Genomic DNA, 17,435 nt, shown 5'->3' with positions numbered 1-17,435 from the left:
GTTAAAATGATGTGTGAAACAAACAGGTTATTCTTGGTACTACTTGCTAATTGACAAATCAAGAGATTGTACAGTATTATATAAGAAATAATAGATATTAATGTATTTGTTTTTTCTGGACAGGTGCTGCGACACATTGCTACAAAAGGCACTCCACCACCAAAAGTATGGTGGGTTCCTCCAACAGGATTACACTCTTGCCTTAGAACAGCTTTGCGATATCTCAACATTCCAATTGTATGTAATGTGTCATATATAATGGCAAATTTAATACAAAATCATCAATATTAACATGACATTTACTTTAAATAGATGGTTTCATCGGATGATCATTGTCAAGAAGTGGTTGGCTTGTGCCGTGAGAAAACCTATGCTGGTCTTGTTGGTTGTTCTGGAGAATATTTAGTTTTCCAACCACCAAGATACTTCAGTTCATCTCAGCTAAAACTCACCTATCGAGTTAGTATTTATTAAATACATTGTGACATATATTGTGAAGTATTTACTTGCATTGATAATAATTTCTTTCAATTAATATAATTTCTTGTTTTTTTAGTCATCATTGGAAACCAAAGAATATATGGTACATGACTTGCCAAAGTTACTTGATGTACCTCAGGATAGATTATGTCTTTTGGCTGCCCTTCTAGGGGGAGTTATTTTATCAGAACAGAGTCTCACTGACTTTTATAAACGCTTAGGTATTGCTCAAAAAAAGGTATATGATGTATTTTATTATTCAACACATTACAAAAAAATCGTATGAAACCAACATCATCAAATCACATACTAATTTAATATTTCAGCAACAAGTTCCCCCTGAAACTCTCATTAAAACTGTAGGTCAATTTGTAAAGGATTTACCATCATCAGATGTAGATGCTGCTTGTATTGAAATATTTGGGGACTTGAATGATCTTCGTGCTGCCAAATTAAAACAAGCTGTACAATATTATCTAAATGGTACCAAAGATGGTTTTCTTAAATACAGAACTGCTTCTGGTAAGTTGAAATTACAAATACAACTCACTTTCACAACACGTTTTATCTAAATTAGTGGTTTTTGATTTTTGTGTTTGTTGAAAGGTCGTCGCCCGAAAAATAACAAAAAAAATCAGAAGCCAGAAAACAGTCCTCAGTCTACTTCCATGGACCTGGATACTTCAAAATTGGCTACCGAGTCTTCTGAACATGAGGTTTCCCATTTGTTTCTTTATCATATTATTATCACTGAGGTCATCCACGCCTTTTTATCAACACTCATTGGCATTTACTTGTAAAAACATAACTTGCATGGTTATACAATCAACTAAAATTTCCATGTGCGGGTGCGGGTTCTTGGTTTATTTCATTAATTTTTTGTTTACTATTTTTTTTTTTTTTCATTCTTTCAACAACTGTAATTTAATATTTTTGTTTGTGTACTTTAATTTCACTCACATCCGAAGTAAGCACTTGGAAGTTATGAAAAATTCGAAATTCAATAAATTACAGCTAAAAGGCTTGGAAGATTACAAATTGGCTACAGCAAACGCGTCGATGAATGCTGACTTTAGCATTGAGGATCACTGTCATGAATTGAGCCACAGCGTCGCAGGGCTCTCGTTGGACAGCGGGGATGCGGCCTCTCTCAAACAGCCATCTGCTAAACCTTGTGACAAAAAAGAGAAATCGACATCTAAAGAGGTGTGACTCATGTCTTGTTGTCTTAATACTTTTATGGAAGAAATAACTTGTATAGTATTAAGTACAGCCCTTAACTTAAAAAAAAAGAAAAAAATATATTACCTACTACCCTAATCTGAAACATGACAACAAAGTCAAAACAACCAGATTGTATATTTGTATAGTGAATGTTTTGATTATAATATCAGTGGATATATTATGTGGATTGCTTATTGTGTACAATTTTTAATAATTATAAGATACTTTATTACATGTGGTACTTTTATAAGAAATGGCAAAGTATTATAATTATGTAGAGTGGTTTTTTTTTTGTTAATTACATATCATACAGCAGTAGATTTACTGGAGAGAGTAATATGGAATTTTGAATTTAAAAAGGTAGATGTAAAATCTGATACCGATAATAGACGCAAAATAATCAATAAACAGGCTTAAAATGAAACACATGAATAGTAGTATTTTTCAATAAAATCACACAATATGTGCGTAATGATTAGAAACGTCAATATGTATAAAACCGTATGGATCATTTAGTAGTGAAAAATAGACAATTTTTCAGGTTTCGACAGGTGCAAGTAAACACATTCAAAGCGACGATAACTGCCCCGCCGCTCCCGCCGAAGTACTTCGGACGTGCGCAGAGCGTCATACGCGGGGCCTCATGCACCCACAAATGCTGGCCATCCTCACTCACCGCCAGGTCACGCTGCCGGTCTTGATGGAGGACGACAACCACCGTGAAATACCTTCTATACACCATTTCTTCAGACCGATCAGACAGAATGTTTACGCAATCTTATACAACATGCACCACCATCGCTTTATGGCCCAAAAAGCTAAAGGTAATATCACTGCCTTACACAATTTAAGAATTGTGTAAGTTTTGTTGATGTCATCCTACTGAGCTATATTATTTCCATAAATGTTATAGATGAAGGTACCGCTGCAATTTCGACTGGTAATGATCGTCCATGCACAGTTCATGTAGCAGAATGGATATACTCGCGCGTTAATCCAGGAAAGAATCCAGAGATTGTACCTGGTATTGTACTCGATTGGCCAGTTCCGACAGTGCAGAGGCTTTGGTTTGGGTAAGCTTATAATTCAACTTATTTAATATTCCTAGTAACTCGTTGTTGTTACTAAGTACGAGGGGAGGTCCAAAAGTTCGTGGAATAGAAGGGTTTGAAATAAAATTAACAAATAAATCTATTTTTCCTTTTCAACATAGTCACCCTTAAGCTGAATACATTTATTAGATCTATGAATTAATCTTTCTAAGCCATCGTAAAAATATTTTTTATCTTTTGCGTCAAAATGAACCACAATTGCCTCCATTACCCCATTGTCGTCGGAAAATTTCCTTCCCCTTAAGTCTTTTTTTAAATTAGGAAATAAATAAAAATCACTTGGGGCCAGATCTGTACTGTAGGGTGGGTGGACTAGTGATTCGAAGCCATGCGTGTGCAGAGCAGCCATTACAACTCTGCTCTTGTGAACCGGCGCGTTGTCTTGCAAGAGCAACACAGCCTTAGTCAATTTTCCTCGACGTTTTTCCTTGATGGCCTCCTTCAATTTTTCTAATATCGTTGCGTAGTATTCTCCGGTTATAGTCCTTCCCTTTTCTTTGTAAACAATCAGTAATATCCCCTCACAATCTCAAAACACAAGAGCCATCAACTTTTCAACCGACTCCGACACTTTGAATTTCTTTGGCGGTGGTGTCCCCTTTTTATGCCATTGCATGTACTCTTGTTTGGACTCAGGCTCAAAGTAATGAACCCATGTTTCATCTCTGGTAACAACCCGCTCCAAAATCTGAGCAGGTTCGTCTCCACACAACTCCAAAAATTGTTTTGACACATCCACGCGTTGCTGTTTCTGAAGCGGCGTAAGCATTCTCGGTACCCATCTTGCACTGACTTTTGTCATACCCAGGTGGTCATGTAGGATTCGCAAAATGGTAGTATCTGATACTCCAACTAATGCAGATAACTGTTTTTTCTTCAAACAGGTGTCCTCCAGTACAATTTTTTCCACTTTTTCGATGATGTCTGATGTGGTGGCCTCAACTGGCCTTCCCGAGCGGGGGTCGTCTTCAATCGACTCCCGACCATGTTTAAAAAGACCATGCCACTTGTAAATCATTGATTTACTAGGGCACTGTTCCCAATAAACAGTTTCAATTTCATTCAAAATGGTCTTAGCGCTCTTTCTTTGCTTGGTAAGGAAAGTATCACAGCACGGTGTTCAATTTTCTCCATAGTTTCAGTTTTCTTCCGGATTTGTTTAGCAGGGGAGTGTTCGTAAGTGAATGACGCAATAGGGCTGAAACTCAGTTTATATACTAATGATGAGTCCACAATAAGTATGACAATAAGCGAGCTACCCTATCCCCACTCCATCTCCTCTATTCCACGAACTTTTGGACCTCCCCTCGTAGATTAAGACTCTGTCATCTAGATTAAAGTAAATTAGAAATCTATCTTTACATTGACCAGTTGAAGTATGCTATTCAGATAGTATGTATGTGTCTTTATTCAACTTTAAGAATAAATATCTTACTTTTTTATAAATATAAAAGTGGATCTATGAAACAAAGAAACAAAACTAAAAGATTTAGATAAATAACAGCAGAGATTATTATATTTTGATTATTGCGTTTTGCAATAGAAAGGATATGTAATATATTTGACAAGTTGTACAAGAAAGGTACCGAAGTATGGAGAGAGGCAAAGGTAAATCATATTAGGTTGTGTTCAATTACAACAAGTACTATATGAACTGAAATATTTTATTATAAATGTTCATAAAAATTCTGATGATTCTGATCATATTTTACAATGATTATTTAACACGTTGAATGCCATGGGGGTCACAAATGGGTCTCACTTAAAAGAGCTTATTTACACAATTTTAATGATTTTTATTGCATAGTACAACGTAGATCGAAGAAAAAATAGTCAAGTAACTACGCGTTATCAAAGATTACTCAAAAAGTAGTTATCAGATCTCAATAAAATTTATATGTGACCACATGACAAACATCAGCTTTCGATTAAATTAAAAATTATTAAAATCGGAACACCCAGTAAAAAGTTATTGCGGATTTTCAAGAGTTTCCCTCGATTTCTCTGGGATCCCATCATCAGATCCTGGTTTCCTTATCATGGTACTAAACTAGAAATATCTTCTTTCCAACAAAAAAAGAATTATCAAAATCGATACACCCAGTAAAAAGTTATTGCGGATTTTCAAGAGTTTCCCTCGATTTCTCTGGAATCCCATCATCAGATCCTGGTTTCCTTATCATAGTACTAAAATAGGGATATCTTCTTTCCAACAAAAAAAGAATTATCAAAATCGGTATATCCAGTAGAAAGTTATGCGGTATAATACAACGTAGGTCGACGAAAAAAGCGTCAAGTAAAAACGCATTATTAGATATAACTCGAAAAGTAGTTGTTAGATCTTAAATAAATTTAAATGGGACCAATTGGCACACACCACCTTTCGATTGAAACAAAATTTGTCGAAATCTGTCTAGCCGGTCAAAAGTTCTGATGTAACATACATTAAAAAAAAAAAAAAATACAGTCGAATTGAGAACCTCCTCCTTTTTTGGAAGTCGGTTAATTATCATACCCATTCTTAAAGAATTTACTTATTTTTCCTTACATTATCTGACATATTTTTTAAGTAGACTCTGGCTCGCGGTCATATGGTGTCCCCCATGGCTCAAACATAAAACTAAAAAATAAATTATTTATAAAAAAAATCTATAATATTTAATATTATTAATGAGTCGATTTTAATTCCAGCGTGAGTAAAACTTTACCTTGCAATTACACTGCTGAGTTACTATTTATTTAACAAATTATATGCTTCTATCCATTGTCTCTTAAAATATAATTTCATTTACAGTACAGCGCAAGATGATAAATGTCGTCGTATGCGTGCTTTTTTGTCGTGCATGCGATCAGACACTCCACTCATGTTGAATACATCTTACGTGCCACAACATTTGCTGATTTTAGCTACTGTTTTAAGGTAAATCTACACTGCTTATATGAAATATTTTGTCATACAATGTAGTAGTTCAACATCGTTGTACATGGAAAGTAAAGATTAAAAAAAAATTAAGGTTTACTTTTATTTATTATTACTTCTAGTCTTGCTATATATGTTCAGAAATGTATAAAAAATGAATACAGCTTTATTTTTAAATAAGAAGAATAATTTCTTAAATAATTCTGTTAATTTTAGGTTTATCATGACATCGCAAATACAAATTTTACGGCGCCAGGAATTGGATGCATTTTTAGCTACAGCTTTCTCAAATGATCTCATGAACGCTCTTCACTTACAAGAAATGACGGTCAGTAAAACTGATCTATAGTATTCTCTACACCTTACAAAACAGCCTGTATTATTCTTTTTATTTCATACATATTCATTAATCTTTTCGTAAAGAGATTTAAAAATATATATTCTTGTTCAACAAACTACATACATACATTTCGAAAGTAATTATTATTACCGACGAGACGAGGGATGTATCCCTGTGGCCTCATAGATTTCATGCTAGAAGAAAGAAAGGAAGACAAAGAAAGCGACGGTCAGACGAGATTAGAAGGGCTGAAGGCCCATTATAGCAGGGCTGCATTGTCTCGGGAGAAGTGGAAGGAGTTGGAGGAGACCTTTATGTCCCAAAATACATGGATACAAAGAAGATTCGAAAGTAATAATGAAGTAAAAATGTACAATATAGCAACGATTAGCTTAAGGCCCACCTGTCGGTAAGCGGTTACATCGCAAGCGCTTTCAGCGCTCGTCAGGAGCTTTGGCCACCCTACTCACCACAGGAGCACTTAGATTAGACATAACTTGAAGAGTAATTTCGTTTTCTGTTGAGGTTGAGGTATTTCTCCAGACTGGCTGTTCCAAATTCTGAACAGGATAATCCTACCGTGCTTTACCTCAAAAACGATACGAACGATAGGCAGCTTTTAAAATCGGGTCGACTTTTACTTAAACGATAATATATAACTCAGGTGCAGGGCATGAGCTCGCGCGGCGTGCAGCTGGGCGCGCTGGTGATGGCGGGCGCGGAGGCGGCGCTGCTGGCCAACGACGCGTGCGGCGCGCCCGTGCCGTGGCTCGTGGCCGCGCCCTGGCTCTACTTCGACGGCAAGCTGCTGCAGCGCAACCTGCACCGCGCCGCGCACTGCAAGCACCTCGCGCAGCTCTGCGACAACCACCTCGACACCGTCGTCAAGGTGACGACGTTCGCCCGCACTTGCACAGATATATACTGATAAAAACATAAATATTAGGTTTTGACGTTTATTTATATAAACTCGACGTAGTACCAAAACTAGTATAACATATTTCTTAAGATGTACATACTTCGGTCGAAACATTGATTATTTAAACAATTTTTTCCCCTATGAATATAAACACCATAAAATTACATATTTAAATCGATGATCAGATCTCATTATTATATTAAATATAATTGAAACTAACTTTTAGTTGTCACACTAAAATGTTTTCAAATGCTAAAAATATGTAAAAATTAAATATAAAATAATGTTATGGGTACAGGTGGAACGCATGCGCAAGGCCATCCTGGAGGGTCTGGAGGTGGAGTTCGCGATGCCGCCGCTGCCGTTGGTGGGCGTGGTGGGCGAGCCGCTGGCGTGGCGCGGGCGCGGGCGCGGCGCGAGGCTCGAGATCGCCGGCGTCGTCGTAGGCCAGTGGGGCGGGGGGTCCTACCCCACACACCCGCGCGCGTCCCGGTACCCGCAGGTATTCGAATTGTGTTGATCGCAAACGAAAGAAAAACTGATTTCATTTACATCGACACGCAATATGACGTAGGTAGTCGGTAAAACAGTCATTCTCGTCAGACCTCGATCAAATTTGAATGGGACCCCATGACCAAAAAATTATTTTAATAAAAATAAAAATAAAATTTAATTTAAATTTAAAAATTAAAATTAAAATGTAATTAAAAATTACTTAAATTAAAAAGCTATCAGCTATAATACAATGTAGGTAGACGAAACAATACTCAATTAAATACGCATTATTAGAGATAACTCAAAAAGTAAACATTCAATCAAAGTAAACATTAAAAAAATACTGTCAAATTCAGAACACTTTTTTTAATTAATTTTTTTTTATCGTGTTCCTTCACTTGTCACTCTTTTCATCTTAGGTAACGTACTCATTATTTGTGACCAATTTTTACAAATTTTTAGCCGTCTTTTTTTTCCCTGTCCTCTTATCTATGAGATATATAGAGTATGGTTTAAATAGTTTTTAGGGTTCCAAACCTCGAAGCGAAAAAACAGAACCCTTATATGCCCACTTTGTTGTCCGTCTGTCTGTCAAGACCCTTTTTCACAGGAACGCATGGAGGTATCAAGCTCAGGTCTACTGTCCCTTGGAGCTGTAAAACAATCGTACTTCTAAGCCAACACAATCAAAAGATACAGCCGTTTATGCTGCAAATTTTCGACACCCTCAAGGGAATCAAAATCTACACGGTACATCCCGTGAACTCAGAATCTTGAAATTTGGTATGAAGCAATGTCTAATAGCACAGATAAAGAAAATTGCGAAAAGCATAAATTTTTAATTACATCATATAATTTTTTTTTGCTGGTTTTTTAACAATACTTCACTGCTCGGTATATTATCAGTTTTTAACCTTTTGACCGCCACGACTCAAATCCGTTCCCGTGCCCGGTACGCCAAGGCATAAAATAAACAAAAATACCTACGAAAAAAATAGTGTTGCCAAGAATCGTTATCGAGTACCACACAGTGACTTGTTCTTGCTGGTTTTTATGCAATAAATTACTACTTATATAGTCTAGGAAGGTTTATTTTTTCAATATTTTTCTTGTGTTATCTTGCACTCGTTATATATACTTACAATAAAATAAAAAATTATGTGGAGTCATGGGACAACAGGTAGAAACGAAGTTCCTTCGGATAGTATAGAAGCAACGCAATTTGAAAAAAAAAAATGTTGAACTTTATATATATTTTGTAGTTCTTGATTTCTTTTTTTTTTTTTTTTTTTTATTTTGTTGATTGGTTTTTAATTAAGTACATAAAAGTATTTAGGAAATTTAGTATTTTAGAAAATAATAAATACTTAAGTAAGGAACTTCGTTCCAATAAAAAACAAACATTACAAAAATAATCGTAACACTCTTTTCTCTCGCCATGACGTCACTGTCACGACTGGACGACTACGGCGCAGCTGACCAACGGTTTGGAAATTTTCTTAGAGACGTGCTGTGTCGCACGCTAGGAAGCCGAACGCTATATATCTATTTCGAATCGAATCTATATAATGAAAAGTAATTTAAAAAAAAAATTAACCAAATTAAAATTTGTAATTTTTCTTATTAGATAATTAATAACTAAAAAGGGACATAATAAAAGTTTTATATTTAAAAAAGTCTAAAGTACTTACTTAAATATGCCTACTATTTATTTAGAGGTGTGGGTGTCAGCCTTAATAATTGACGCATGTAAATATTTCTTTTAAACTAAGGCTGGCACCGACAGCACCGATTATATTAATTTGCTTCATATGATCAACTACTGAAATACTTTTTTTCGCTTAGGTAGCAAAATAGTACTAAAACAGTACCGAGTAATATATCCCGCCATTTGATTTCACGACACCAAAAGGCTGTCTTAAGCACAGAAGAAAAGCTCTTATGAGAGTGTGGGTTAGAGATGATGTTGATGCTGCCAGATAAGAGAATAAGAAACAAAATCGTAATAATCGCTCTTAACCTTAGGTACAAAAATGAAAAAAAAAGAACAATATATTTGTAATTGTATATTATTAAAATCATCGATGCGACGCATTCCAAAATGCGACGGTGTTCTAAGGTATCGTTCATGTTGCACTGCACTACTTTTCTCACTATTCGTTTATGACGTCACCACAACGGCGTGTAGTAAACGGATTAAGGGTGAAACGCTAGGGATGCGCCAGATTTGCGATATCAGATTTATTATGGCAATTTGACTGATTTTAGTTGATTTGATTTTTTTATTCATTTATTATTATTATTATTATTGAAATGGCTCCCTTGCGGATTTGCCAATATCAGAGTATTTAAACTTTGCTTTATTTGGAGTTATAGTGGGAGTACAAGTTCGGTTCCAATTCCCGCACAAGTTTGCCTGAAAGAAAAGTTAACTTGCCTAAGACAAAAACACACAAAGATATATAAAAATACAATAGTAAATATATACTTGGAATAGTTAACTTTTGTTAGATATCTCCATCCTGTTATAGTTTTATATTGTTAGTTTCAATGAAAGTGCATAAAGAAGTAATAAACGGGGAGAAAACACACATTAATAAGGATTTTAGGTCAGTAGGACGTGGAATCTCAGGGGGAAGAGCATCATACAAAGAGAATCGTAATTTAGGACAAGAAAAAAATATATGTTCTGGGGTGCCTTCGTCTAAACCACATTCACAAATAGAGGAGTCTTTGATTCGTATTTTGGCCAGGATTACAGGTGTACACGAGTGGCCCAACCTTAGACGACATATAGTTGAGGTAACGGCTTTGCTTGCATCGCGATATTTAAAGAACCACGGCTTGACTAATATTGATTCTTGGATGCTAGCATAGTACTTCCCTTTAATGAGGCTACTACGGGACCAATGTTCACCCCAGTCTGAGAGCATGCGGGTTTTGGAAAGGGTCATGAGATCATAACAGTAAGCCCTATATTGACACAATATTCCATATGTAGTGGCTTCCTTCGCATAGTAATCTGCATCTTCATTCCCTTTAATACCTGAGTGACCAGGAATCCATACCAGTTTGACATTTAAGTGACACTTAAAGAGCAAATGCTTTATCTTTAGGACTAAATAGAATTTGACTTTCGATTTAAATTGATTAGAAAGGATGGCTTGAAGTGAGCATTGGGAATCCGAGAGTATAACAGATTTATCTAAATGGTGCGACTCTATGTAGGATACTGCTTCAAAAATAGCCAAAAGTTCACCAGTAAAAACAGAAGAATGTGGAGGCAATTTAAAATTTAGCACCACATTAAATCTCGGAATCCACACTGCTGACCCAATACATCCCTCCTGGGTTAATTTTGAGGCATCTGTAAATACATGTGTCCAGTCCTTACAAATTTCATTACTTTTATAATTAAACTGGAAGTTAGCGAGGGAAGAACCTTTTTCTATACCAAGATTTAATAAAACTTCGGGGACGCTAGTGATGGCTTCATATGGGATCTTATATAAGGGATTTAGCTTACACTGATAAATTGGACAGGGAAGACTGGTCAATTTAAGGAAAGATTTGATTAGACATGGCAGCTCCTTGTGTCTCCAGTAATTAGAAGAAGAAGTAAGTTCAGATAGGATAGATAATTTTGGAATAAGAGGATGAGAAGAATACTGATATGCTTTGAAAAGAAAACGATCAGAAAGGTATTGTCTCCGAAACTGAAGAGGAGGCTCCCCACATTCAATCTGAAGAGCGTTGATTGGTGAGGATCTCATGGCACCAATAATTATTCGTAGCGACTTTGACTGAATCTTATCAAATAATTTTAAGCTAGTTTTATTACTGTTTTGAAGTAAAAACGATCCATAGTCCAAGTGGCTGCGAACCAGGGCGTTGTACACCAGTTTTTGGGTGTATGGATGTGAACCCCACCAGACACCAGAGAGCGAACGCATAATATTAATGTTTTTTTCACATTTTTTTACCTTCAAATTAATGTGAGTTGATCCTGACATTTTTGAATCTAGTACAACTCCCAAAAATTTTACACAATCCTTAACCGGGAAAGCTTGTCCGTTAAAAGTGACACTTATATTTGGAGTAGTTCTACAACGAGAAAACACCACAACACTACTTTTCTCAATAGAAATTGACATGCCATGATTATCAAGCCAATCTGTTAAGTAAAATACAGCTCTGTTTATTCGTTCAACCGAGACCGAGAGACTCTCAGAGGAAATATATAAAGCCAGATCATCCGCGTACTGAAGAATATTACAGAAACTAAGAACAGAGAGATCTAAATCGTGTGTGTATATGCTATACAGAAGAGGACTGAGAACGGAGCCTTGAGGGAGTCCTCTCCATATCAATCTAGGAGATAGATCCAAATTACGCGTAGAAATAAGGAGGGAGCGACAAGAGAGATAATTGAAAATGAAATTTACTATCCTCACTGGGATACATACCGGAAGTAGTACATTATCGTACGCGGAAGAAATGTCCAAGAATAATCCTATGAGGGTCTCACGTCTGGAGAAGGCGATCTGGATATCAGTAACTAAGGTCGTGAGACTATCCATTGTTCCCAGGCCTTTGCGAAATCCAAACTGACTTTTTGAAAGAATGCCTCTGCTTTCCATTAGCCATTCTAGTCTATTTTTAATGAGGTGTTCTAATATCTTGGCAAGCGTACATGAAAGAGCGATAGGGCGGTATCCACAGGGATCGGTAGAGAGTTTTCCCGGCTTAAGAATTGGCAAAATTACTTGAGTTTTCCATTCCTCGGGAGGAATCCCAGTCAAATAAATGGCATTAATAACATCCAAGACAATTTTTTTAGTTGATGGACCACTTTTAACAAAAAAGGAATATGGTATGCCATCAACCCCAGGGGAGGAGTCTTCAAGGGACCCTAGTACCAACTGAAATTCCTCCCAAGAAAATGGGGAATCAAAACTTTCTGAAGTAGAAAGGAGAATAGAGGAAAAAGATTCAGATTCTTCTAAGGAAGGAACATAAGGAGGAGCCAGTCTTTGTGCAAAGGAGTTTAACCACAGTGATGTATCATTTGATATAGGGACATTGGATGAGAATGATCCACAGAATTTTCTTATATTTCTCCATACTAAAGAAGGAGAGGATGATGGTGATAGAATTTCACAAAAGTGTCTCCAACTAAGTTTTTTCTTTTGTAAAAATAATCTGGTTGTTGCAGCAGCTACATTTTTATATTTCATAAAGTTTTCTAGAGTCATAGAAGCTGAATATATCCGTTCTGCCTCTTTTCTACTCTTGCATGCTTTTGAACACTCACTATCCCACCAGGGTGGGGAGGAAATCCTTGTACTCCCTACATTTTGAGGTATACACAAGTTGGCACTCCTGAGCAGACAATTTTTAAAATTATTATAGAGAGAGTGAACATTATAAATATTTATAGGGGGAAAATTTTGGGTTTCAGCATCAGTAGTTGAGTAAAAAAGTGACCAATCTGCCTTAGATAATTTGTATTTCAATCTGGGAGAGTTGGGTAAAGAAACAGGTAATGATGACAATGAAATAGAAATAACAATCGGGAAGTGATCACTTCCAAATGTATTTTGGAGGATGTTCCAAGTAAGATGAGAAGACAGGGATGGAGTGCATATGGATAAATCTACTGCACTCTTTGGATTTTGAGCGGGGGAAACTCTACGAGTAGGAGATCCATCATTAAGAATCACCAAATTTAAATTATCTATAAAATCAAGAAAGGAGGAAGAAAGTTGGTCACAGTAATAGGAACCCCAGCTAGTATGGTGAACATTAAAATCACCTAAAATAAAAATGGGAGGAGGAACAGAGGAAATAATAGTTTCAAGCTCAAACAGAACAGTCACATTTGGATCAGAATTGTACACAGAAAGAAAAGATATATTCATAGCGCGGACAGCAACTATGTTTAGTCCTACACTATGGGAAGGAAGAGAGATATAAGAATAAGTGGTATTACCGGAAACCAAAATGGCAACACCACCTTTACCATCATCTCTATCGTCCCTGAAACATGAGTATCCCCGGACCCCAAAATGAGACCCAGGTCTTAACCATGTCTCCTGAACGGCAAAGACAAGTGGTTTATAATAATTAGCAAAATAAATGAGATCTTGTTTTTTATTTCTAATGCTACGACTGTTCCACTGAATCACGTTGTGCGCCATTGCTTTGTGACAAGGAAATTAAGTTGGATAATGTGGTCATGAGGTTGTTCGGTAGACCGGTGTCACTAAACCGGGAGACTAAGTTAATGACTATAGAGAGTAATTGTTCAATGAGATTATCGTTTGATGAAATATTGTTGGGATTTGATGTATTACTGTCAGGGTATGCTAAACCGTTTTGGGTATTAGTTTGAGGGGTATGAATTATATCATAGTGTGCCTGTCTGTCATAACCTGGGAGTGGAGGAGGAATTGGGCGACGAGGAGAAAATGTAGTTTTGCGATAAGAAGTAGTAGTGGGAGTGGGTCTAATTTGTCTGTCAGGAGTTGAAGGAGGTGAAGAAATAGATGAGAGTCTAGTTACATCAGCAAATGATTTTTTAACTTGTGGAAATCTGGCAGATGCTTCCAAATAGGAAATGGATTCTTGGGACATCACTACTTTAATTTATTTCTGCCTTAAGTGTTCTGGACATAAAGGGTCATTTGCTGGATGATTTCCTGAGCAAAATAAACATGTTGGGGTTTGAGTGCAACTTTCTCCATCATGCATTTGACCACATTTGAAACATCTAGGTTTGGATCGACACTGGGATTTGATATGACCAAACCGGCAACAATAATTGCACTGTATAGTGGGAAGTACATAGGTTTCCACAGGAAGGGAGTTGAAGAAAAGATAAACATGTTTAGGAAGCCTTTGTCCAGAGAATGTTATGACAACAGATTGGGTAGGTATCCAAACAGGTGTGTTATCATTAAATGTTTTTCTACTTAGTCTCCGGGCTCGAACAACCTTACCATATCCATCAGGGACAACCAACTGTGACACAACATCTTCCATTGACCACTCAGTAGGAATGGTGCGAACTACTCCCATACGTGAGACACTATACATGGGGATAGAAGTTACATATCCTCCTGATGATAATACTGACAGTTCAAGAAAAGAGTTTGCATCTGAAGCAGTTTTGAATTGAACTGATAATCTGTTCCTTCCTACACGCTTAATACCATCCAGCATAATGTTTTGAATATTATTTTTAAATAAAAAATGTCCAAATTGTATTGGTCTTAGTATTGTACCAGAATTGGGTTCTTGCTCTATTTTAGAAATATGCACTACAAAGGGTCCAACATCCTCTATAGAATATTTATTTTTCTCCTTGTCAAATTCAGGATTTGTGAAACTAAGTTGGACGGAAGGTGTAACATTATGAGGGTTTATTACAGTTTTTTTTGGATTTTGTGATGCTAAGGTGTCGGAATTTGGACGTTTGCGCCTGTTTTCTGTATCCACCTCTATGTTGGATGTAGATATTATAGGTGGAACATAACCTCCACCAGGATCTGGAGGTTCGTCATCCATTATTATAAATAAAACTACAAAATACTTACGTTAAAACAACACACACAAAACCTTCACCAGGACAACAACACAAATAGGCAATTTAACCGATAACAAGATAACTAAAATTGAAAAGAAAACGCAACTGAGTTAAAGCACTTGTATACAACACTCAACCCAAAAGCAAAGCTTTATTCATTTGATATTTATGTGTTAGCTGATAGTTTTATGTTTTTTACATTTTGTTTTATTCAAATATGAATAAAACTTATATATTTTTATTTTGAATAGCTTAAAAAACATCTATACCATTTTGACTAGCCCGTTGGCGCAGTTTGTATTGCTTTCTGCCCTGCTTTGTGCTCCGGGGATTGTGGGTTCGGTTCCCACCAGCCGGTGAAAGTCCCTTCAAAATCGGTCCAGCCGTTTCAGAGATTAGCCGGAACAAACAGACAAACAAAATTAAAAAAGAAATGTTACTATTGTTTTTCAAGTATGGTAACAATCAGTATGTTGGTATGTTGGTATGTTTACAATCTATCTGATTTACAAAAATTTTTGGCTTTTTTATTGATCCTTTAATTATTTTATTATTATTTTTTTTTTATTTTTTTTCATTTTTTTCATTTTTTTCTGGTTTTCATTTTCAAGTTTTTATTAATCGTTGTATCTATGAATGTAGTGTTTGTTGCTTATAAGTAGAGCAGCAATGACTTATGAAACAAACGCACGTATAATATATACGAATACTCTGTTAGGCACTAGTGTCTCGATAAGTAAAGTAGACAGTTAACCCGCAGGTGAGCTACGTGGGCTACACGCCGACGCCCCGCAACGCGTACGGCGGGCGCGGCTGGCGCGGCGCGCGCGGGCGCGGGCGCGGGCGCGGCGCGGCGCCGGCCCGCGGCGCGGCGCGTGCGCGGCGGCCGCGGCACCACGAGCCCGCCAAGCCCGCCACTATCAGCGTGAATGGGTTACTACATATTGTTTTCTAATGTTTACGCGAATTTCTCTCATTATAATTTAACAAATTTTTCGGGTTAGTACAGTTCGCTCCTTACTTGTAAGACGAGAAACAATTAAATTGACTAGCCCGTTGGCGCTGTTTGTTTCTGCTTCTGGCGCTGTTTATTTATTTATTATAATGCGCCAACAAGGTAGACACTAACAAACTCACTATAATAATCAGCACAGGTTACAAACAATTGATTGTTACCTCAATTATAGGCACATACAGATTACATGAGAGTTTTTCATAACAAAAACATATAGAATTAAATCAATGTAAATTAAATTATTACAATAACTTTAAGAATAAAATAATCCAATTTAAATTAATTAACAAAATTAATAATTATACGATAGAATTAAAATTGATACTACAAAATTAAAATTAATACGAAAGATTTAGTAATAAAACAATCAATTATAAAGTTATGAATAAATTCAACATTCAAATCAATGCCATAATAATTGTGTTTGCTCGCAAACGAAAAAAAACCGACTTCAATTACATCGACAAGTAATACAACGTAGATCGACGAAAAAATAGTCAAGTAACTACGCGTTATCAAAGATTACTCAAAAAGTAGTTATCAGATCTCGATAAAATTTATATGTGACCACATGATAAACATCAGCTTTCGATTAAATTAAAAATTATCAAAATCGGTATACCCAGTAAAAAGTTATTACGGATTTTCGAAAGTTTCCCTCGATTTCTCTGGGATCCCATCATCAGATCTTGGTTTCCTTATCACGGTACCAAACTAGGGATATCCCCTTTCCAACAAAAAAAGAATTATCAAAATCGGTACATCCAGTAGAAAGTTATGCGGTATAATACAACGTAGGTCGACGAAAAAAGCATCAAGTAAAAACGCATTATTGGATATAACTCGAAAAGTAGTTGTTAGATCTCAAATTAATTTAAATGGGACCAATTGGCACACACCACCTTTCGATTAAAACAAAATTTGTCGAAATCGGTCCACCCGGTCAAAAGTTCTGATGTAACATACATCGAATTGAGAACCTCCTCCTTTTTTGGAAGTCGGTTAAAAAAACTAAAACTAAAATTGTTTGTCTTGCTTTCTTCTGCTTCGGGGGTTGTAGGTTCGATTCTCATCCTGAATCTGGGTATAATATATATATATGTACTATTTTTATGTATGTTTATCGAAAAAAAAAGTATGTACCTATATTCTATTTTTTTGGAAGAGTCTTAAATAGTAAACAAATATGGCGTACTTCCGACCACAGACAATAGAGTAATATTGTAAGTATAGTAATGTGACATAAAGAGCAAATGAATGAACAATATTATTAAGCTCCTGGACAAAGGAAGAGTTGTGTAGATCTAACAATATGTTCAAACGATTTAGCAACTCTTTTACA

General features: G+C 36.2%; 1 protein-coding gene across 1 annotated transcript in view; it reads left to right on the top strand.

The window, feature by feature from the left end:
* Positions 1 to 17,435, top strand: part of LOC123654312 (constitutive coactivator of PPAR-gamma-like protein 1) — a 29,281-nt gene that overhangs the window by 2,378 nt on the left and 9,468 nt on the right. The window contains exons 4-16 of the mRNA XM_045590224.1: positions 124 to 237; positions 313 to 459; positions 557 to 718; positions 807 to 1,002; positions 1,087 to 1,196; positions 1,495 to 1,686; positions 2,246 to 2,528; positions 2,618 to 2,777; positions 5,611 to 5,736; positions 5,953 to 6,064; positions 6,741 to 6,965; positions 7,294 to 7,497; positions 15,824 to 16,011. Of these exons, the coding sequence (XP_045446180.1) occupies positions 124 to 237; positions 313 to 459; positions 557 to 718; positions 807 to 1,002; positions 1,087 to 1,196; positions 1,495 to 1,686; positions 2,246 to 2,528; positions 2,618 to 2,777; positions 5,611 to 5,736; positions 5,953 to 6,064; positions 6,741 to 6,965; positions 7,294 to 7,497; positions 15,824 to 16,011 (2,219 nt within the window). The remainder of the gene's footprint in view (positions 1 to 123; positions 238 to 312; positions 460 to 556; positions 719 to 806; positions 1,003 to 1,086; positions 1,197 to 1,494; positions 1,687 to 2,245; positions 2,529 to 2,617; positions 2,778 to 5,610; positions 5,737 to 5,952; positions 6,065 to 6,740; positions 6,966 to 7,293; positions 7,498 to 15,823; positions 16,012 to 17,435) is intronic.

Source organism: Melitaea cinxia, chromosome 6 (assembly GCF_905220565.1).
Source record: "Melitaea cinxia chromosome 6, ilMelCinx1.1, whole genome shotgun sequence".
In the NCBI taxonomy this organism is placed as follows: Eukaryota; Metazoa; Arthropoda; class Insecta; order Lepidoptera; family Nymphalidae; genus Melitaea; species Melitaea cinxia.
The sequence above is the reverse complement of the archived record's forward strand: the minus strand, read 5'-3'. Positions and strand labels throughout refer to the sequence as shown.